Here is a 22,680-nt window from a genome sequence, read left to right as displayed (position 1 = left end):
GTCGTGAAATACGTAAATGTCGTGCAATCGCTTTAAAAAATAATTAAATCTATAATTAAAAAATTAATTTCTTTTTATGTGAATAGTATATTTATTCATTTTTTTTAAAACGATTGTACAATATTTATATACTTATAACTACAAATATTATTTCTCTTCTATTTTATATACGCAATGTCGTGCCGTGATATTCAAACTTGGTATCAATTATATATGCAATTCAATGTTTGACACGTGTTTATGGGTTTTGACGTAGAACTTCTTTAACCAGAAAACAAAATGATAATGACAGTACACCAACTCGTATACAATTTCTTCCCAATTTAACTAATAAATAATAATAAAAAATAAAAAGAAAGACAAAATAGTATTATAAAAAATTATTTAATAATTTTGAAATGTAATTTTTATTTGTGAGTAGTAAACTGATAAATAAGTTGGAATGTTATCATTGTCAAGAAAAAAAAAATTGGGAGGGGGGGGAGGGCCATATTCAGTCCAAAACTCTTGAAAATACTCTTTGCTTTAGAGGTGGATAGTGGGGCCCACCTCCACTTCTGCCCCGCCTCTATATGGCTGGGTGGCCTACCCTGTCTGCCAGATGCGGGGGGCGGATGGCCCCGTCCGCATCTGACACCCAAGATGGGGGTTACACCTGCCCCGCTATATTATATATATATATAAGTATTTCTGTATATATATATTTAAAAAAAAAAACGTCGTTTCGTTATTCGTTAAGATCCACCCCCGCTGAGCCCCTCTCTTCTCATTTCTCTTTCTTTCTCTCTCTCTTCCCAATCGATCCATTCGGTCCAATTCGATCTATGAATATTTTTTTTCTTTTTTCTTTTTATGACAGAAAAAGTAATACAAATAAATAATAAAATTAAAATTAAGTGATCTCTTTAATATAGTTAATGAATATTAAATAATTTTATTGTATATATAGTCAATGATAATCTTTTGAATGAAAATTACATAATTAATTTATATAAATATTATATAAAATAATATATATATATATATATATATATATACACACATTTGATCAATCTCAGTCCGATCCAATCTATTATTTCGATCCAAATCGATATTCTGACAGCCATATTCTTTACCCTTCTGAAAACTTATTGCATCCCCTACCAAACTTAAAAGTGACTTCCGTAATCCATAAAAAATATAATAACCCCCCCCATAACGCACAAAAATTATAAAAGAAACCTATAATTTATATATCTTTACAACAGAAACAGTTTTATTAATTAAAAAACCATCCGAAATAAAATATAAACAGGTTCTCTGCTTCCTCCGTTTCTATTAACTCTAATCCAATTTAAAAATAAAAAGGTATAAAAAAATAAACAATATTTTAAAAAATAAATTCATGACTTAACGTGATACGTCAAATTATAAAATTATTTTTATTATAAATTAAATTTAACATAGTACATAACAAATTACAGAGACACAATATATGAGTGGAAAATATGGCGTTATAAATATATATATATATATATATATATATATCTGGCCTATACTTAAAGCGGCTATGATTTACTGTTTATAGATGAACAGTAATGAATAGTATTTTTTTTTCGCATGACTTTTTGCCGTTTGTTACTGTTTATAAACAGTAATTATGAACAGTTTTTTTTTTTTTTACACATTTGTTAAGTTTTTCTATTTCTTTTTGGGTTTATCCGTGTGAATGTCAATGTACAACGTAATACCACAATCGTGCGTGAGGAATGAGAGAGGAAAAAAAGAAAAGTAGGAAAAAATATTAATTTGTAAGTTTTAAATTCCAACCCTTCATCTTTAATCTTCAAATTTAATCTAACGGTAAAAGTTTAAATATTGATTTAAACAGCGGCTATGATTTACAGTTCATTACTGTTCATATATGAACAGTAATGAATAGTAAAAAAAAAAATTTTTTTTCGCATGGTTTTTTGCCGTTTGTTACTATTTATAAACAGTAATTATGAACAGTTTTTTTTTTTTTTTTTTAACATGTTTGTTTAGTTTTTCTATTTCTTTTTAGGTTTATCCGTGTGAATGTCAATGTGCAACGTAATACCACAATCGTGCGTGAGGAATGAGAGAGGAAAAAAAGAAAAGTAGGAAAAAATATTAATTTTTGAGTTTTAAATTCCAACCATTCATCTTTAATCTTCAGATTTAATCTAACAGTAGAAGTTTAAATATTGATTAAACTAACATAAAATAGATAATTAAATTTTAAATATTATATCATACACTTAAAATTAACTTCAATTTATAAAATATTAATTTCTCATCATTAAATAAAAGATAAAGTTTTACTGAATATTAAATAAATGATGAAATTTTGTTAAATATTTTTAAAAAAGTATAACAATATAAATAATTAGAGTTTTAACATAATTAAAATATGATAATATTCTTAATTAACTAAAAAGAACTGCTACAACTAATGAAGAAGTAGCCTAAACATATGTTTTAAATGTGTATTTTACTTTTTTATTTTTCTTTTCCTTTTTTCATGTATTTTTTTAATCATCATAAACATTTTTAAAAAAAATAAAAAATTCACAAAATTATTAAAAAAACACTTTTTCAATCACTAGAAAAAATTAAAAAAAAAAATAGGCAAACGTCCCTTAGACGTTACTTATTGCTAGTATATATATATAAATATCTATGGAGTCTAAATACGATGTATATGCAAGAAAATGGTCGCGAGGGCACTACGAAGAATACAATTGGAAATCCGTCTCGTGAATCCGTGATCAGTACCAAAAAAATTGGTCACTCTTCATGCTCTTTTTTCTCATTCATGTATCTTTCACAGCTCAAATGAAAGCAGAGCATGAAAAACTCGAATATCTTCACGGTTTAACTTGTAACAGTCTCTTTATATCAATTTTTGAAAAAAAATAAATAAATTCCCTCATGTCCCAATTTAGAGATCTATTCATGGGTTAACATCAAATTTGAACAGAGAGATGATAATTTTTAATTTTAGATGAAAATTTAAAATACTATTTTTTAATAATATTATTATTGAGATTTGAAAAAATTGAATTGTTTTATTATATTTTGTGTGAGAATTTAAAAAAATTGTAATGACGATATAAAATAAATTGAAAATTTGGTATCTCATCCGAAATATTATTTTTCACACAGTGAAAATCAGTTTGTTAAATTGTCATTTGTCTTAAACATGTGGAGTATATGTTTTGTTAACGATATTAACTTGTCCGTCACATAGTTTATTAATTCAAGGTACTCATAATTCGTAACAGTATGTGTATCATTAAGCAGACAGACATTATTATGCCGGATGTGTATCATATCAACCATACAAAAGATGTTTAGTTTGATTGCTAATTAGTAAACAAATTCACATTCATTGTGTTACAACAATTAGAGTTTTTTTCTTTTAATATACTGAATTAGAAGGATTTTTTCTAGATACAGTGTTAAGGCGTGTATTCTTTTTTTTAAAAAAAGTGAGGTTTTTTATTAAAAAATAATTTTTTTTATATAAATCTTAAATTTAACTACTTTTTCAAAAAAAAAAAAAAAATGCAGAACTCACATATTTTATTTCAGGAAATCAAAATTGTTATCGAAATTGAAATTTTTAGAGGGAAAGATAAATACTGAAGTGTTAGATTCGCGTCAGAGCAAAGGCTGGGCTCGCGCGGTTGGGGGTATTTAGCATTCACCCGAGGCACTCCACTCTTTCCTTAAATGAAGCATGCTAAAGGTAACACTTCTAATTCAACGCGGTCTCATTCGGGCAATTCGTCGAGCGCCTCCGATTCCCTCCGCGTCTGTCCGTCAAATCCTTTGCAGTTTCTACTTTCTTAACACCCGAGCTCCTGAACCCGATAGAATTTTAGACTCGGAAGAAGAAAGCCCCAGCTGCTTGTCATATGGTGTTGAGAAGCTGCCAAAAAGAGACTCCATTGGGTCTGCTTTTCAGAGCTGGAAATTCCCCGAGAAAATATCGGACTCAAATGGAGAAAACCCTGGTTGCTTGTCTCATATGATTGAGAAGCTGCAAAAGGATGAGACTGTTGGGTCTTCCTTTCAAAGATGGATGGGTTATGGGTTCCCCATTAATAGAGGCGAGATTTTCCATGCAATTAACCGTCTTAGGAAGCTCAAGATGAACAAACGAGCGCTTGAGGTCTCTCTCTCTCTCTCTCTGTCTGTATTTGCGTGATGGTGGATGCATTTCAGTTTTATAATCGAGCTCGTGGGATCATTTATTTTATTCGTACACTCTCAAGGACTTATTTTTCAGAAGCAGCGTATATGTTTGTTTAAATGATTGAATCGTGTTCTAATTGCATATATAGGCGAAACTGGAGGCGCTATCCGGCTATCCCCCTGAACAGCTCGGTAGCTCTCTTATTTTTTGAACACGTATAATTCTTGTTTGATTGCCGAGAAAGTTTTGGGGGACAAAATAAAAAAAATTCCCTGTTATGATGCAATGATCCTTAATAAATAGAGAGTCGCCTGATTAATTCCTGGAGGTTTTTTTAGCGTGTACATGATCAGAAATACTTGATTAATGATTTTGATTTCTACTGCTTTCTCAATCTTTCCTTGGCAAACGATCAAATGTATATATTTTTGTTCTTATAAAACTAAAATGACAGTTATGCGTTTTATGGATAAAAATGCTAACGCAATATAAATGATGAACAAAGCACATTCTATTCAGGATTGTTCAGAAAGCAAAAATGAAACAAATTTAGTATACTCTTGTGGTTAGTTATTGCCTCTGGGTCATTCTGAATTATTTCACTAAAGATTTGGGAATCACCTTTACAGATAGAACCATTGCATTTTCACTGGTATCTAACTATTTCTTTCAAATTAAATGTGGCTTCTGCAATCCGCCCTGCATACTTGCTCCCCTTCTGAATTGAAACGGTTACAGCGAACTAACCGCTGAGAGATTTAAACCTGAACTATTTGTTTTCTTTGACAGGTAATGGAGTGGGTGATTAGGGAAAGGCCATACAAACCTAAAGAACTAGACTACTCTTATCTATTGGAATTTACAACTAGACTTCATGGGATAACTCAGGGTGAAAGACTATTCTCTCGTGTTCCTCCTGAGTTCCAGAATGAGTTGCTCTACAACAATCTTGTGATCGCATGCTTGGATAAAGGTTCGATAAGGCTTTCACTTGCATACATGAAGAAAATGAGGGAACTGGGTCATCCCATCTCACACTTGGTCTTCAACCGCCTCATTATCCTCCATTCCTCCCCAAGCCGTAGGAAAGTTATCCCCAAAATCCTCACTCAGATGAAGGCTGATAAGGTGGCTTCACATGTGTCAACCTACAACATTCTTATGAAAATGGAAGCCAACGAACACAATATTGAAGGGCTGATGAAGGTATTCAGTGACATGAAACGAGCAAAAGTTGAGCCAAATGAAATATCTTACTGCATCGTAGCCACTGCACATGCAGTGGCAAGGTTGAACATTGTGGCTGAAGCCTATGTCGAATCTGTGGAGATGTCTGTTACAGGGAATAACTGGTCAACACTGGATGTCCTAATCATCTTGTATGGGTATTTAGGGAAAAGGAAGGAGCTAGAGAGAACTTGGAGTATTGTGCAAGAACTCCCTCATGTTAGGTCTAAAAGTTACGTACTGGCAATTGAAGCATTTGGTAGAGTTGGACAGCTAAGTCGGGCTGAAGAGCTTTGGTTAGAAATGAAGTCAGTAAAAGGGTTAAAATCAAGTGAGCAGTTCAACTCTATAATATCTGTATATTGCAAACATGGTTTGATCGATAAAGCATCTACGCTTTTTTTGGAAATGGAGATGAATGGGTGCAAACCAAATGCCATAACATATCGACATCTTGCTTTGGGTTGTCTAAAAGCAGAACTCGTGGTGGAAGCCTTGAAGACTCTAGAGTTGGGGATGGATCTAACAACGAGCAAGAGGGTCAGGAATTCAACCCCATGGTTGGAGACCACGCTTTCAATAATTGAGATTTTTGCAGAGAAGGGTGATGTTGTGAATGTAGAGAAGTTGTTTGAAGAACTTAGGAAAGCTAAGTATATCAGGTATACCTTTGTGTACAATACCTTGCTCATGGCATATGTGAAGGCCAAGAAATATGACCCAAATTTTTTGAGAAGGATGATTCTAGGAGGAGCTAGGCCAGATTCTGAGACCTATAGCCTGATCAAACTTGCAGAACAGTTTCGGAGCTGATGTTAATTTTTAGATTGTTTGTTATAGCATTATTTTTTTTCTCTATTTTTGTGTCAAATTAAGGAGTGGAAGTTAGTAAGAATTGAGGTAGGAAATACAGGAGGATCTTCTGGATTAATGCTCAGGAGTATCGTGAAGAGGCTGTAGAAGAGTCCTCGTAACACCTCTAGTGTAATACTCGCGCACCGCCATTAGCGTAGGCATTGATATACCTATCATGACAATCATGAAAATCCTATTGGCTCGACTATCTTTCACTTCGACAATGTTACACAAGTGTTACAGGAGTTGAATAAGTTGCTCGATTCCATCGATGCTTCGCCCTCCTTGAATTGAGCGAATTATCAGAAATGAGCCTCCTACGGAACAGTCAATACAACATTGTTTACCCTTTTATGTTCTTTTCTTGTCTTCTTATTTTTGGCAGATCGTACCTATTTCTTAGCAGCACATGTTATGGTATCCACTGCGTGGCTTTTGAATGCGACGTTGAAAATAATGCTTTTTGGTTTTTTTGGCATATAAGGTTCTTCTTCAAACATTCCAGAGAGAGAAATTGAGGTTCGTTGCATTTGTGATGCAACCCTTGGCAGGGAAGCCATTTCAAACATTACTTTCAGAACACAGCAAGATTGGTAGGATGGATTAGGGAGGATTGAAGAGGAAGGGAAGAAATAGGACCGGAGTAGAACTTTCCGCTATTTAGTGCAAGAGAAATATAAATATAAATATATCTATATAAAGAGCCTATCAAACGGAAATTATAAAGATCTACCAAACGAAAATTTCTTGTTTTGGAGCTTCAGTATTTTCTGTTAACTTTCCATTAAATCCGTCTGGGCATCCAATATCCATCCTCACTTGTCTCATTGGTTGCTGTAAAAGAATATTTATGAGAACGGAAAATAACGTTTCCAGCACCGGGCGCCTCTTCGAATTCATCACTCTCGCTTCGTCTTTCACATGAGAGTTCCCAATGTGCTTCGTAATGGCTTATGCCAACCCCCAAAATCTCCCTCGAAGTGTTCAAATCCCTCCTTCAGCGTCACGATAAAGCCCTCTCGCGCCTCCATTTCGCCACTATCACTGCTAACCATAACACCCATCTTACACTTTCCGAAACATTGTACAAATAATATGTAAACGCAAAGAGAAACCGTCAAGCCGCCGCTCACCAGAAAAGTCGGCTGATGTTTCGGAGACTCCAACACCATAGGAGATTGAGGAAAGCTGTGGTTTTTATGTGGCTCCTTCGGTGAGCTGGACTGACAAGGTCGACGGAGTTGTCGAAGGGAATGGTAACGACAAGAATATAGAGTATGAGCTGGCTGTTGAAGAGGTTATGGAAGAGAAGTACGAGGACGAGGAGGAGGCTACAGTTGCTAAACCGGCATTGAGGGCTGCGGGCAATTTCAACAACCACAAGGGTTGGGCCAGAAAGGTACTGCCGGACATGCTGTATTAATTTTTGGTTAATTTCTATTGTGGTTCAAGTTTTCAAGCCCCCCAAAAGGCAAAGATTTAAGAAGGAAATAGAAATATATTTTTAGTGGTGGGTTTTATTTCGTACTCGAAATCCCAACATGGATATGTTGAAGTCTGAATGAATCCATGTTTTCTTCTTTTTTTCCCTCCCTTTTTAAAAAAAAAAAAAAAAAATGGTACATTTCAAGGTTGTCTGCCCTTTGCCCTTTGGGGTTGTATTTCCTGGGTTTCATTCATTTCTAGATTATTATTGGGGCTCTACTGAATTTAGTTTTGGTGTTGCTACTTGGTACAGTTTAAAAAACTATTTTGTGATGAAGAGAGGATGGTTTTTAATCAGAAAGTAGAGGTTTTTTGCGATAATTTCTATGGGTTTTGTTTACTTTTGTTTGTCGTTCATTTTCTTGATGTTTATGCGTTCAAATATGCAAGCTTTTGTTCCCCCTGCTTTATTTTCTTTCATTCCCCCGTCGACGCCAGTTTATGGTGGAGTTGCAGGGATTGAAGGTTGTTGAGGGCGAGGATCCACACAGAGTTTTGCATTTCAATCCAAGGTTGGCCCATGATTAAGCTCAATACTTGCTATAGGATGCAATGGGACTCGACGTTAAGGTGCGAGGAGAAGAAACCGGATTCTCCAAGTAATTAAAACCAGATTTTCTAAAGCGGCAATCTTCGTCAGTGTTTTTTTTTTTGGCGAGGCGCTGTGACAGTTCTTTGAGATGAATTGGACAAAGGCTTGGTGTTACCTTGGCAGAACTCAGAAAACTATTGAAAAGATTTCACCATCATATCACACTATAAATAAAAACCAAAATGGTGCTTTTGCCTCTGAGAAAATTATAATTCTTCATTGCTTGCAATCTCAAAGTGGATGTCTACATTTGTTGAAAGATGATTTGTGTGGTGGGCCAATAGGCTTCCGAGATAGGCTGATCTCCGCACGTAATATTGTTTCAAGATATAAGCTACCTGGTTGTTTAGAAGGAAATTCCCCTTGGTCAAAACAGAGCACATTAACTTTATCTCGCAAATTTGGACACGAGGTCGACAGTGATACTCTCCTGACAAGGGATTTTCTTGTACAGCTTTGGGTTGCTGATAGGAAAATGAAAAATTATAGAGGAAAGGGAAGACGAAAAATTGCTACGTATGGAAATGCCGGTGGAAAAGCATATGATAGCCAGCATCAGTATGGAAGGTATTCAGGTGCATCTCTTACAGAACAAAATTTCATGGATCAGGATAAACCAGTTTTGACTCAACAAAATTATGGGTCAATAGGCTTCTGGAATTGGACATTCACTTTGAAAGACAGAGATGGGAAAGTGCTTGCTCAGATAGATCGTGGCTGGAGGGGGTTTGGATTTGAGATCTTTACTGATGCTGGTCAATACGTGCCATTATTGTGAGAATCTGATTTTCTACAGCATAATTTTAATTCCATCTACTCTTTTCATGTTAAAGCATATACTCTAAAAACATTTAAGGATTATATTTTATAACTATTCTGATTTTAATCTGTAGTAAATAAATGGCATGGAGAAACCAAGATAAAACAACTATTTATCTTATGATTCCCATCTACTTAATTATCATCTACTTAAGAATAAAAAAATGAAATCGTGTAATTATTTATCATCTACTTAATTATGATTAACTGTCAAATATTTTATGTTAGAAATTATATTTTTTTCTAAAAGCATTACATTATTAATCAAAAAAATTTTATTAATAAAAATAATATTAATTCTTAAAAATAATCATATAATTAAATTAGGCAAATGACGTTATTTTCACCTAATATATATATAAAGGGGCTATTAAACAAAAAATCTTATTTTAACGGTTTTTATTTTTTTATTTTCCGTTAAAGTTAATGCCGTTCGAGATCTGTATATAAAGCTCATAATTTCTCGCCAGATTTACTTTAAATCATCAATTCTGCTGCAGGTACCCACCGTTGGATACCCGTCGCGAAATTGCCTGATGTGGCACTAGCAACGTCACTTTTTACCATCCCAAAAAGCCATCTCACCTAGCGCCAAACTCATCCCTAAAAGATGTTCGTAAAAATCCTTCTTTGTTAGCGACTGATTCAACAAAAAATTGGAAATAAAAATTAGAAAGAATTAATAAGAGACTTTTTACAACTGGTAGTTCTTTGCAGAAGATGAAGTATCTGAGCCTAGCAAACAAATCCAAGAGAAAATGGCCTCCACTTATATGACAGTGAATACGAAGAGACATCTTTCCCTTCACTTTCTTCCATTTTGCTACTACTTCATCTCTTTGTAATCTGCTGTACCACCCTTAAAACTGAAATTTTAAATCCCAATTTCCCATATTTTAGATTCTGAAATATCCAAACTTTTTTACAAGAGATATCAAGCCCCTCTTCTTCGTATCGAATTGGGTTTGCCACCGTTGAGTTTTGACTGTGAAAACCTAAAAGAAACTGAGTTTTGAGGTGAAGAACTTGATGCGGGTTCTAGGGTGGAGGAAGAAAAAAGGGGCCTGGTAGAAATTGCAGAGAACGCCATTGGAGAGAAGGGGGATGTTTTTTTTTTTTTTTTTGTCCTTTGGGTGTGTTCGATGAGTTTTATCCTGGAGTTGAAGATATTTGTCTTCATGGAGTGGAGTTTGATTTCAAAAGGAAATCAAATGTGCAAACGCATCGTTTAACTAAGGGCAGGTTTGGGGCACAAGACAAAATACAAAATTCTCATCTCATCTCATCTCATCATTACACATTTTTCAAATCCCCATACAAAATATAATAAACAATTCAACTTTTTCAAATCTCAATTCAACTTTTTCAAATCCCAATACAATAATAATACTAAAACATAATATTTTAAATACTAAAACAAAACACAAAATTCTCATCTCACCCCCCAAACCTGCCCTAAGTCTGATGTGGAATCCGGGTACGCGAGGTGTCCCCGTCCAGGGTAAAAGTAGAGTTTTTCTTAAATCATAGTGATCTGCTCAAGATCTTTCCTCTTCTTTTTTCTTTTGTGCAAATCTCAATGTCTCTCTTCCCGTTTCGGAGGCTTTGATGCAGTTGTCTCTCAATCTTTCCACTTCTTATAATTTTTTGGACAATGCCACCGCTTGGGACTCTAGGAGCTCCCGTCGACTCTAGCATGTATTTTTTAAAGTTATTTTTTATATAAATTTTTTTAATATTTTTAAAAAATTATTAAAAAATACTTTCTTAATCAAAAAGTAAAAAAAAAATTATTAAAAAAATACTTCCTTAATCACAAAATAAAATAAATTTTTTTTTATGATTTTTTATTTTAATTCGTGATTAAGGAAGTATTTGTTTTAATAATGTTGTGAATTTTTTTTATTTGTTCAAAATATTTAAAATTATTAAAAGAATCTATATAAAAAAATAACTAAAGAAAATATATTAAAAACACATGCTAGAGCCCAGCGAAAGTGGAGGTGGCTCTAGCATTATTCTAATTTTTTTTATTGAAATATGTTTTTAACAATGTAGATATTTGCAGACACAGTACTATGAGTATAGAAAAAAACTTGTATGCCGCCCATACTTGACCGTTAACAATATACTGCTTTGACACAATTTTTTTTTTTACTTAGAAATTAAAGAAGTGATTTTAAGTGTATTGATGTATTTTTATTTTTAAATATACTTAAATATATTAAAAATGTTAAAAAAATAGAAAAAAAAATATATAAGTAACTAGTGGTACAAATGAGCGGTGCTCATGCAGCAGAGTAGCACCGCTCGTGAGTATAAGTAGATATAGCATGTTAAAGTTCTATTTTAAAAAACTTTCACCGTTTTTTACTTTGTTATGAGATTTTAATATTGAAATTCGCATTATTAATTTAAGCTTTTATTAAATTTTAAATTTTAGCTATAATTCAAGAAATATTTTTTAATAATATTTTATTTTTATTTTTATTTTTTAATATTTAAAAGTATTAATAAAATTATATAAAAATAATTTTAAAAAAATATATATGCTAGAGTCAACAAGAGCCTCCAAACTGTAGCTCTAGCATTGTTCTTATAGAAAGGTAAAAGGTAAGGGATAAAGGCCAAAATAAAAACAAAGAAATTATAATTGTGAGGTAATTGATATGACAAGTAAGAGCATTGGTATTAGATTAGTCAAATGTATTTTCATCTTTAAATTTAGTAAATATTATTCATATTTACTCCACATTAAATTAGATAAATTGTTTTCATCCAAATTATAAGTTACAGTAAATCTATTTTTCTTTTCAAATATAACAAAAACTATAACAAGTATTTTTTTAAATTATTATATTATAGATATGAGATTTTTATTTATATGAGATTTTACCATCTGTATATATATGATATTATTATATTATAAATTATTAGATTGTGAAAATAAAAATGAATATAATTTATTATAAGTTATTGAAAAATATGAAAATAAAATATAAATTAATTAAAAAATATAAATAATAAAAAATAATAATATTTTATTATTATAGAAAATGTGATAATTAATTTAATATAAACTTTAAATTTTACATGATTAATTAAAAATAAAAAAATTATATATTAATTAAAATTTAAAAAATATGATAACCAATTCAATCCTAATGTTTTAATAACAGATGATGATATTAATCTAAGCCCAGCACGGTGTAGACCAGCTGGCCTAGATCTGAATCATCCACATGTCCTGTGTGGTGTCACCAAACCAGTTTCAGATTTGTCTAATCAAAAGAAATAGGAAAATGTGTCTACTACATGAGCTTGCCTGCAATTCAATAAGATATCTACACATTCGCCAATAACAATTACCTGCTACTTATTTAGTGATCCTGCCCCCAATTTTGGAAGATTTTTGTTAATTATAAGCTTCACACGTTATATATTATAATTTTTTTTTTAAATAATTAAATTTTTTTATTCATCATCTATATAATACACATTTAATAAGAGAAAAAAAATTAAAAAAATAATAAAAATAATTATATGTGATGTATGAGACTTATGAATAGAATTTTTTTATTAGAAATCTTTCCTTCCGATATTCATTTTATAAACAATTAATTTTCACCATATACGAGTTGATGAAGGGCTTCTCGGTAAATATTATTTTATTAATAATAAATTAAAATATTTATACAAATATTCCTTCTAAAAATTAATTATAATTTAACATAGAAAATAAAATTTTGGATAGAGATGAAGATAAATACGATTGACTTGACTCAAGTATTTTATTACATATCATGTGTTGGTTGTAATAAAAGGATTGTATATAAATACAATGAAAGTTTCATTTGTATATATTATAAAAGTCAAGGGGTCTGCAAACCACGGTAAGTATTTTACAATTTTAATTTATAATTCATATATAATTTAATTTAGAATTTAATACTATTCAAATTGAAAATTATATATTTAAGGCATTTAAAGTGTTAGGGAATATGTTGAACTGGACAACAATATTAAAAAGATAGCTACTATTATGTTTGGTGAAGTAGCAGAAGATATATTTAGTTGTTCGGCAGTTGAGTTGATGTAATATGCTGGAGATGTATCTTTTAAAATTTTTATTCAAAAATTGAGTTTGATTATAATGAGTTAATTAAAAAATAAATTGGGTTTTTATTAATTATGTAAAACTATTAAAAATTTATTTTGTAAGAATATTGACCATATATTAAAAGTGTTGTGGAGAAATTATCAAAAAAAATTTGGAAGATTCAAGTCTATGTAGATCCAGAGAAGCTGAAGGAGAAAAAACATAGGCCTTTAATGTCCTCTCTATTTAGGCAATACAAGATGAGAAAAATGCTGGATGGTCATCCTAGAATCAAAATTATCTCAAACAATTTTCATAAAACTATAGGACCATATTATATCTTCTATTAATGCTCTTCTTTTATAATATATCACAGCTTGTTAATATTTATAAATTACATCGTTATTTAATTAATCAAAAACATTATATCCTTATTAATAAAAAATTAGTTCTTAACAAAAAAAAATTAAATATAAACTAAGCAGCATGTTGCTTTCACCGTGTATATATATATATATATATATATATATATATAAATATATATAAGGAAGGTGAAGGTTAATAAGAAAAATTCTATACATAAACCTCACATTCATATATACCACTTAAAAATATATAAATTTATTTTTTTATTCTTATATTTTATCAAGATAAAAGCATAAAATTATATATTTTTTAAATAGTATATTGAGTGTAGAGCTCATGTGCGACACAACTCTAATAATTTTATCAATCCCGCTACATACAGGCGATGCTGCGTACGAAATTGTGCATGCCACAGACGTGCGGTGCGGCGCTTCTTTAAAAAAATAAAAAAATAAATAGAAGAAGAAATACACGACAAAGAAGACAGCAGAGTTTCGTTCGATTTCTCCATTCTCAAATCTGATTTTCGCACCCCAAATACCTGCAAGACTCCCAATTACCTACAATAAAAGGAAAAATATATACAAGTATATGGCACATAGTCCTGAAGAATAACGGAAAAGAAGTATATATCCTACAGAAAAAACAATATTTGCATCTGCAACTATCAAAGGAACCTGATCCTAGCATTTTTCCACAACAAGCTCTGATATCAATCGAATCATCATGAAGCTTTGCATCTTTAACATGATGCAAGCAAATGTATCGTCAAGAAGTTGTGTACAAGCAGTAGCCATCACGCACTTACATCTCAGCTTCCCATTTAGAATTTTCTTCTATTACAGATACACAATCTACCACTCAAGCCTGAGATCACGCCACATACCATATTAGCATTAACGGCTACAACGCCTCAACTACAGCTCATGATAGCATGATTTTCTCCTTGATTATTGTGATTTGTTTTTCAACCCTTACGTTCTTTCTCTGTTTCTACTCTTGAAAAACAGAGCATCATTTTGCTATCTTTCAGCCTTCAAATTCGGTAGATTGTGTATCTGTAAAAGCTTCAAGCAAGCTCTTTTAACCCATATGGCATACATACAAAGAAAAACTGAAGTTACACGTTGGCTGTACAGGAGCATAGAAAGCTGAGTTCAAGGACACATGAAGCATCAAAGAACAAATCTTCTCCATGTGCAGGGACATCCTCCGTAATATTTACATGGATGGTGCAGCAATTCTCAACGAAGGATTTTGACAGTAGAGCCTTCTTTTCCTATCCATGATATGGAAAGAAACAGAGAAGCAAACATCTATAGAGGCATGATATCACTGTATCCCCGGGGGAGAGAAATATCAAATACGTGCATCTGCACTCCTCTTCCACCGTCTTCATTAGATGATTTCAACGCACGAAATTTCTCCTCTCCCGCCTCTCCATTTTCCGTCCCTTCTCTGCCACCATTCACACTTTCCATCATTCCATTTTTCCATCCCATCTACCAAACACATGAAATGAAAAATAACTCTCTTCCATCCATCCTTCCTCTTCATTCCACTCACCTTTTCATGCTCCCAACAGAGATATTTAGTTCTAAAGAAACTGATTGTACAAGGTTAACAGAATGCTATTTTTTTTTTCTTGGAGAAGAATATGAACAAACTCTTAGATTGAACCAAATAGTTGGAATTCATTAACTATCAACGTTCGGTTGTCTTTATTACAAACTTACTATTTCACAAGGAAATGACAAAGTAAAAGGCCGCACATTCTTCCTTCTCGGAGTGTTATAATAGAGATAAGGGAGAACTTTAGATCCATCAGTTCAGACGAGGTAGTTGAGGAACTCTGCAGCAGTTGCAACCGCACAGCCTGTAATGGCATCCATCACAATCTTGTCTTTGTTGTTGCTGCTGGCTGCAGATACCAGGGCACCTGTCACCGCACCGCCCATCATGGCATTCTTCTGCAATACATCCAAAGAAAATCAAAGTTGGATATGGAGTTGGATATGGATTTTTTGATTGCCAATCAACGATGTAGGTAAATGCTTGGTGCTTTGAAACTATTCTAACCTCAATGATTACTACATCGAGCTTATCGAGCTTGCAATTAACACATCGCTTTTTGCTTACAGATTAGAGCAGAGTATCTAAGAATGAAAAAGAGAAAAGAACTAAACTGATGCAATCAATTTTGTTCAACAAGAACCACATCTTGTTAGTGAACAAGTAGCAATCTAATTCAGTGCAATCCAATACATACAAGCGCGGTTATCTGGTCTTATTTCTCAGCTCTGATTTCTGAAGCTTCATAAACAGGTTAACTATAGGCACAAACAGCGGGAAACTGAGAAACAGAGTGGAAGCCAAATTATTCAGAATCAGTGGCCATGCCTGAACCCTGATACCAAATTGCTCAAGTGTGGACTACAGAAAACTAAACAAGCACTTTATAGCAAACATACCCAGTCTCTTGTGCCACGAATCCTCTCTGCTCCATACTCCATTCCCACATACACTCCAGCCACAGTTCCTGTAAATCAAAGGGATTCTTAGTTTAGCTCCTCATTTTGCACAAGTTAGCTGAAGCATTAACCTAAGAAACTTTCATTATCTCATAGAACTAAAAAGCATGCAATATGACTGGCACTTACCCCAATACGCGCCTTCTTTACAAATCTTCTTCAGCTGCAATAACAGTAGTTTCCATTAGCAGAGCAAGTTTAGCATGCCAACGAAACCACGAGGTCGTCATGGTTGAAAAATCAGATCTAGTCAACAGATACTCACCGTGTGCGTAAAATTGTGCTGAGAAATATTCCCTGCAATCAGTATATTACATTAGAAGAGAAATTGTAACAAGATCATCTTAGTAGGTGAAAATTTCAGAGAGACGGAAAAAGCGCCAGACGAGTTGAATATGAGATTTTCATCGGTCCAATCTACTTAATTTGGTAAAACAGTGTAGCGTAGAATACTAGAGTGGCATTAATACTGGTGAAATTGAATTCTCCGTGAAGATGCGGAGAACCAAAACGATGTCAAAACCAGCCATTTTTCTCAGTTTTCTCAGCGAAAAAATTCATTGGCAAAGAGAGAGAGAGAGAGAGAGAGAGAGAGAGATACCTTTTCTAAGGACGTGATAAGCATCCTCTGCAGCTGCTCTGGTAGCCGCGACCTGAGCCAAAAAAATGCAGAAGGAAGCCGTTAAATTCTCTCAAAAACGGAGAACCAAGGTTAATATTGTATGTGTAAGCTCACATATGACTTTAAAATAATAACATCAACTAAGTTGTCTTCCACAGTTCACCTTTCACTCTTAGATTTTTTGGTTTTTTTTTTGTCGTTTTCTTTGCTCCTTGTAATAACTTAGTTTTCCATTTACATAACATTATTAATATTATTTAGCTATTCACATGAATATATTCTTCCATTGAGATTGTCAAGATGTTAAGCTCTTTGATTATTGATTTTAAATGTTTACATATTTAATATAATTATTTAACTATTATTATATTAAAGATAAAAAAGGCCCCATCTTCAATTTTCGCCTTAGGCCGATATAAAGAGAAAGAAGAAGGAAAATGAGAGAGAGGGAGAGATGAAAGAGAATGAAGAGGGAAGGAATAATATTACGGCGCCGATCTTCAAGAAACCATCTACGGTGAGGTTGAGGAAAGGGTTGCCCATGTCAATCGCGACGTCGACTTTAGGAGTAGTCACAGAACCAGAAAACATGCTCCCAGGCATCCTTCTCCACCTTCACAAAACACACTCTCGCTCAGTCACTGCTCTCGCTGTCTCGCTTTCTCTCTCTTCTCTCCGTCTTTGTTACCTGTCTGCAATTTAGACTAAATAATTGGGATTTTATAGTGTTGTTGGATTAACTGATGAGACAATAATAGTTGTTAGATATTTTGTAACACTGAAATGATTTTACCTAGATATTTATAGGATCTGAAACATGAGAAATGATAATCGTAATTGTGAGTGTGAAAGTATCGTGTAATTATTTAAAAAATAAATAAATACAGAATTTATGTAAAAAATATTAATTTTTAATTATACACTTTATTCTTTTCTAAAACGACTGTAATATTTACGCACTCTACAATTATATATAATATTATATTTAAAAAAATGAAAGATAAAAAATTGAATAAAAATATTATAATGTTAAACTATTATTAGAATATATATTTTTTTTTAAATTTAAAAAAGTTAAATTATTTTTTATATTTTGTTTAAAAGTTTGGAGAATTTGTAAAATTAAATAATGATTAAATGAAAAAGTTGAAAAATTAAATTTAAAATTGAAAAGTGTTTATATTTGTGTTTGAATGGTATTTTAATATTGAGATCAGATAAGATGAGATAGATTGAGACCATCTATAAAACCAAACGGGGTCTTAACTAAATAATGAATTTTTTTTTTCAATTGTTTTTGTCCTAAGTTCCATACCGGAGGAAAATGAAAGGATAATTTGTAAGAAATTTATTTTTCTACAAAATCACAAGCTATCATAAACAATCACTCATTTAAGCAATTCAATTCAAAGTGACAATTGATTGATAGTCATGAAGAATTTTAGTTTTTTTTTTTTACTTTTTTTATTGTGTAGACCAAAAATGAAGTGGCATTGTAAAGTAATTAATTATTTTCAATGATTTTTCTTCACATATTTGATTCCATGGAAGGGAATAAAGATGATTATTCTATGAAATATAAAAGTGAAGTACTCTAACTAAAAAGGGATTAGATAAAAGTAATAGCATAAATTGATTCAATTTGATGTTGTTTATCAGATTATAAAATTATTTTTATTATAAAGTAAATTTAACAGATCACATAAAGTCACATTAATTTATAAAATTATTTTTATATAATTTTTTATAGTTGTAGTACAGTCTAAAAAGAAGAAGGAAGGATGGGAAAAAAAAAACAAAAAAAAGCCGCCCGAGATCTCTGCACGCGCAGGTAGTTGGGGCGTGGGAAAATGTGGGTGTGCATGTCGGTAGTTCTGTGTCTCACTACTACACTTGGGCTTTTTGTTGTTAGATTGGTCAAAAGTGCAAATTGGGTTTGGCCCAATTGATAACAACAAATCTGACTGATAATAATGTAAGGTCCAGGCCCTTAATCTTCCAACTGATAGGGCCCGTAAGTTTACAAAGCAAAGGTAGACCCAGATATTTTGCACAAATAAAGTAGAACAGCAAGATGTAAATCAAAATGCCAGTGAAGTTGGGGGTTTTGAGCATCTGACAAGAGGTATCTAACCCGAGCTTAAGCAAGGGTGTGTTAATTCGTGTTCATGTAAATGCCCCTTATTGTGGTGATGGAAGCAGTATATGCAAATTATATTAAAATCTTGGAGCTTGAGAAAGTAAAAGAGATACAGGAGAAACCTGTTTCAAATAAAGATTTGTAATCCATGTGCTGCACTGCACACTTCTGATTCAGCAACAAACAAAAAAGAACATATTTCTTCTGTGATGTTGCTCTGAAGCCTGAGCACATATGGGCATAAAATATGTGAAACTTTTGACAATTTTTTTTTATCCTGCTAACCACTGAAACGAGTAAAATATGAAAGACCGCCCCCCAAGAGCTTTTTGGTAGCGGTACTTGCTAGGTTAAATTGTGACACCAAAATATACTACTGAGCTTCTGGTTTTTGAGTCACCTACTCTTTATGTGGGCATTCACTCAAACATTAAATGTTAGTTAAGCCATAAAAATACTATATGACTAAGTAACTCACAAAAATAATCAGATCCAATCACAACTACAGTACAGTCAACAGAGATATTTAGTTCTAAAGAAACAGATTGTACGAGGCTAACAGAATACTATTTTTTTTTTCTAGGAGAAACACTTTCAAATCATTATAACTACAAGGCCTCGTTTGTTTTTATAATCATTCTATTCTCATCTCATCTCATCATTATAACTTTTTCAAATTTCCACACAAAATAAAATAAATCATTCAACTTTTTCAAATCCTAAAATAAAAATAATATTAATATATTTTAACAATAGTTTATTCAACTTTCAACTTTTATCTCAACTAATCTCATCCCATCCATCTCATCTGCGAAAACAAACCAAGCAGATTGAACCAAATAGTTGGAATTCATTAACTATTCAACATTCGGTTGTCTTTCTTACTATCAAGACATCCATTGACATTCCAAATCACAAGCACGGCTCCAGCAACACACATACTCCTACCAGCAACTCATCTACACAACAACCCAATAACTCCAAGTCTACAAGATAGAATCTGCTGCCCTTAAGATACTATCTGTTATGTTTCAAATGTATTTGTTATAGTTTAAATTTCAAATATTCAAGTGTACTTATCTCTCAATGTAATTATCACTTGTAACAAACTCTTATCAATATAAATAGAAACTAAGAAATTTGTTTTCTAAAGTCTGGGTGGTGTAGTGGGTTATCACGCTAGTCTCACACACTAGAGGTCCACGGTTCAACCCGGGCTCAGACATCTATCAATTATCCTTTATTACTTATAAAAAAAATAATAATAGAAGAGCACATCCACCAAATCAAGTGGTTAGACTTATTCAAAATTCAGTTCAGTTTCTATACTTACAAACTTACTACTTCACAAGGAAATGACAAAGTAAAAGGCCGTACATTCTTCCTTCTCGGAGTGTTATGATAGAGATAAGGGAGAACATTAGAGCCATCAGTTCAAACGAGGTAGTTGAGAAACTCTGCAGCAGTGGCAACCGCACCGCCTGTAATGGCATCCATCACAATCTTGTCTTTGCTGTTGTTGCTAGCTGCAGATACCAGGGCACCTGTCACCACACCGCCCATCATGGCATTCTTCTGTGATACATCCAACGAAAATCAAAGTTGGATATGGATTTTTTGATTGCCAATCAATGATGTAGGTAAATTGCTTGGTGCTTTGAAACTATTCTAACCTCAATGATTACTACATAGAGCTTGCAATGAACACATAGCTTTTTGCTTACAGATTAGAGCAGAGTATCTAAGCATGAAAAAAAAAAAAAGAAAAAGAAAAAGAATAGAACTAAACCGATGCAATCAATTTTGTTTAACAAGAACCACCTCTTGTTAGTGAACAAGTAGCAATCCAATACATACGAGCGGGGTTATCTGGTCTTATTTCTCAGCTCTGATTTTTGAAGCTTCATAAACAGGTTAACTATAGGCACAAACAGCGGGAAACTGAGAAACAGAGTGGAAGCCAAAATATTCAGAATCAGTAGCCATGCCTGAACCCTGATACCAAATTGCTCAAGTGTGGACTACAGAAAACTAAACAAGCACTTTATAGCAAACATACCCAGTCTCTTGTGCCACGAATCCTCTCTGCTCCATACTCCATTCCCACATACACTCCAGCCACAGTTCCTGTAAATCAAAGGGATTCTTAGTTTAGCTCCTCATTTTGCACAAGTTAGCTGAAGCATTAACCTAAGAAACTTTCATTCTCATAGAATTAAAAAACATGCAATATGACTCGCACTTACCCCAATACGCGCCTTCTTTACACATCTTCTTCAGCTGCAATAACAGTAGTTTGCATTAGCAGAGCAAGTTTAGCATGCCATATTCATCACTTTCAAAAAAACAGTGTCAACGTCCAAAATGTGGAAACCACGAGGTCATCATGGTTGAAAAATCAGATCTAGTCAACAGATACTCACCGTGTGCTCAAGATTGTGCTTAGAAATATTCCCTGAAATCAGCATGTTACATTAGAAGACAAATTGTAACAAGATCATCTTAGTAGGTGAAAATTTCAGAGAGACGGAAAAAAGCGTCAGACGAGTTGAATATGAGATTTTTCATCGGTCCAATCTATTTAATTTGGCAAAACAGTGTAGCGTAGAATACTAGAGTGGCAATAATCCCAGTAAAATTGAATTCTCCGTGAAGATGCGGAGAACCAAAACGATGTCAAAACCAGCCATTTTTCTCAGCGACAAAATTCATTGGAGAGAGAGAGAGAGAGAGAGATACCTTTTCTAAGGACGTGATAGGCATCCTCTGCAGCTGCTCTGGTAGCGGCGACCTGAGCAAAAAAATGAAGAAGGAAGCCGTCAAGTTCTCTCAAAAACGTTACCCAGAAGGAGAAGAAGAAGGAAAATGAGAGAGGGAGAGAGATGAAAAAGAATGAAGAGGGAAGGAATAATATTACGGTGCCGATCTTCAAGAAACCATCGACGGTGAGGTTGAGGAAAGGGTTGCCCATGTCAATCGCGACGTCGACTTTAGGAGTAGTCACAGAACCTGAAAAGCTGCTCCGAGGCATCCTTCTCCACTTTCACACAACACACTCTCGCTGTCTCGCTTTCTCTCTTCTCTCCGTCTTTGTTACTCTCTCCCCTTCAATTTAGACGAAATAATTGGGATTTTATCCGTTTATTTAACTAACGCCTCGTTTGTTGGATTAAACAGGTGAGATAACAATAGTAGTTATATATTTTTGTAAATAATAGTAAAATAATTTAAATTAAAATGTTTATAAAGTTTTGAAAAATAAGAAATAAAAAATTAAATATAAATAGAGAAATTTTATTTATAATCTGATTGTATGTGTAGATTTTTTATTAAATAAAAAAAATTATCATTTAAAGAGAAATATTTTTATAATTTTAAAAAAATTTGAAATTAAAATTATCTAAATTTAATTATTATTTTAAAAATAAAGATTAATTTAGCATTGCTTGTATAAATATGTTTGCAAAAAATGTTGGAAAATCAGTTTTGGGCTCCCGTTTATAGTTCCGTTTGAGGCCTTTACACTAACTTTTTTTTTTTTTTAATCTTTTCTTCTCACCCGTGGCCTCTTTTCTCTCTTTTATATATATATATATATATATATATATATATATATATATATATTTTGTCTCCTTCCTTTTCTTCTCTCACCTGCCCCTCTCCTGACCACACCCACTTCTTTTCTTCTCTCCCTCACCGTAACAATACGCGCTGCCCCTCCCTTCAACCAGCTTTTCGCA

General features: G+C 32.8%; 3 protein-coding genes and 1 non-coding gene across 4 annotated transcripts; 2 read left to right on the top strand and 2 right to left on the bottom strand.

Annotated features, from left to right (window-relative positions):
• Positions 1-3,689: 3,689 nt before the first annotated feature.
• On the top strand, positions 3,690-6,492 carry LOC108992991 (pentatricopeptide repeat-containing protein At1g07590, mitochondrial). Its single transcript, XM_018967735.2, has 2 exons — positions 3,690-4,180; positions 4,994-6,492. The coding sequence occupies exons 1-2, from the start codon at positions 3,746-3,748 to the stop codon at positions 6,242-6,244; spliced, it is 1,686 nt and encodes a 561-aa protein (XP_018823280.1). The 5' UTR covers positions 3,690-3,745; the 3' UTR covers positions 6,245-6,492.
• Positions 6,493-15,303: 8,811 nt separating this feature from the next.
• Positions 15,304-17,602, bottom strand: LOC108992968 (outer envelope pore protein 16, chloroplastic-like). The gene is made up of 6 exons (XM_018967699.2): positions 17,290-17,602; positions 16,780-16,831; positions 16,444-16,475; positions 16,308-16,341; positions 16,119-16,186; positions 15,304-15,617 (listed from the first exon to the last, which is right to left on the bottom strand). The coding sequence occupies exons 1-6, from the start codon at positions 17,401-17,403 to the stop codon at positions 15,477-15,479; spliced, it is 441 nt and encodes a 146-aa protein (XP_018823244.1). The 5' UTR covers positions 17,404-17,602; the 3' UTR covers positions 15,304-15,476.
• Positions 17,603-20,092: 2,490 nt separating this feature from the next.
• Positions 20,093-20,165, top strand: TRNAV-CAC. Its single transcript has one exon. It is a non-coding gene; the product is annotated as a tRNA-Val (tRNA).
• LOC108992943 (outer envelope pore protein 16, chloroplastic-like) lies at positions 20,162-22,055 on the bottom strand. Its single transcript, XM_035685211.1, has 6 exons — positions 21,858-22,055; positions 21,680-21,731; positions 21,364-21,395; positions 21,187-21,220; positions 21,000-21,067; positions 20,162-20,515 (listed from the first exon to the last, which is right to left on the bottom strand). The coding sequence occupies exons 1-6, from the start codon at positions 21,969-21,971 to the stop codon at positions 20,375-20,377; spliced, it is 441 nt and encodes a 146-aa protein (XP_035541104.1). The 5' UTR covers positions 21,972-22,055; the 3' UTR covers positions 20,162-20,374.
• Positions 22,056-22,680: the final 625 nt, after the last annotated feature.

This window comes from Juglans regia, chromosome 14 (genome assembly GCF_001411555.2).
Source record: "Juglans regia cultivar Chandler chromosome 14, Walnut 2.0, whole genome shotgun sequence".
Taxonomy (NCBI): domain Eukaryota; kingdom Viridiplantae; phylum Streptophyta; class Magnoliopsida; order Fagales; family Juglandaceae; genus Juglans; species Juglans regia.
This window is presented reverse-complemented; position numbering and strand designations above follow the sequence as displayed.

What these genes read in the sequence shown, in the direction of transcription:
- LOC108992943 (XM_035685211.1), bottom strand. Translation starts at nt 21,971, where the DNA reads ATGCCTCGGAGCAGCTTTTCAGGTTCTGTGACTACTCCTAAAGTCGAC. An exon ending in CTATCACGTCCTTAGAAAAG is followed by an intron (nt 21,396 to 21,679) that starts GTATCTCTCTCT and finishes TGCTGATTTCAG; the next exon opens with GGAATATTTCTAAGCACAAT. An exon ending in AGCACAATCTTGAGCACACG is followed by an intron (nt 21,221 to 21,363) that starts GTGAGTATCTGT and finishes CTGTTATTGCAG; the next exon opens with CTGAAGAAGATGTGTAAAGA.
- LOC108992968 (XM_018967699.2), bottom strand. Translation starts at nt 17,403, where the DNA reads ATGCCTGGGAGCATGTTTTCTGGTTCTGTGACTACTCCTAAAGTCGAC. An exon ending in TTATCACGTCCTTAGAAAAG is followed by an intron (nt 16,476 to 16,779) that starts GTATCTCTCTCT and finishes TACTGATTGCAG; the next exon opens with GGAATATTTCTCAGCACAAT. An exon ending in TTCGTGGCACAAGAGACTGG is followed by an intron (nt 15,618 to 16,118) that starts GTATGTTTGCTA and finishes GATGTATTGCAG; the next exon opens with AAGAATGCCATGATGGGCGG.
- LOC108992991 (XM_018967735.2), top strand. Translation starts at nt 3,746, where the DNA reads ATGCTAAAGGTAACACTTCTAATTCAACGCGGTCTCATTCGGGCAATT. An exon ending in TGAACAAACGAGCGCTTGAG is followed by an intron (nt 4,181 to 4,993) that starts GTCTCTCTCTCT and finishes TTTCTTTGACAG; the next exon opens with GTAATGGAGTGGGTGATTAG.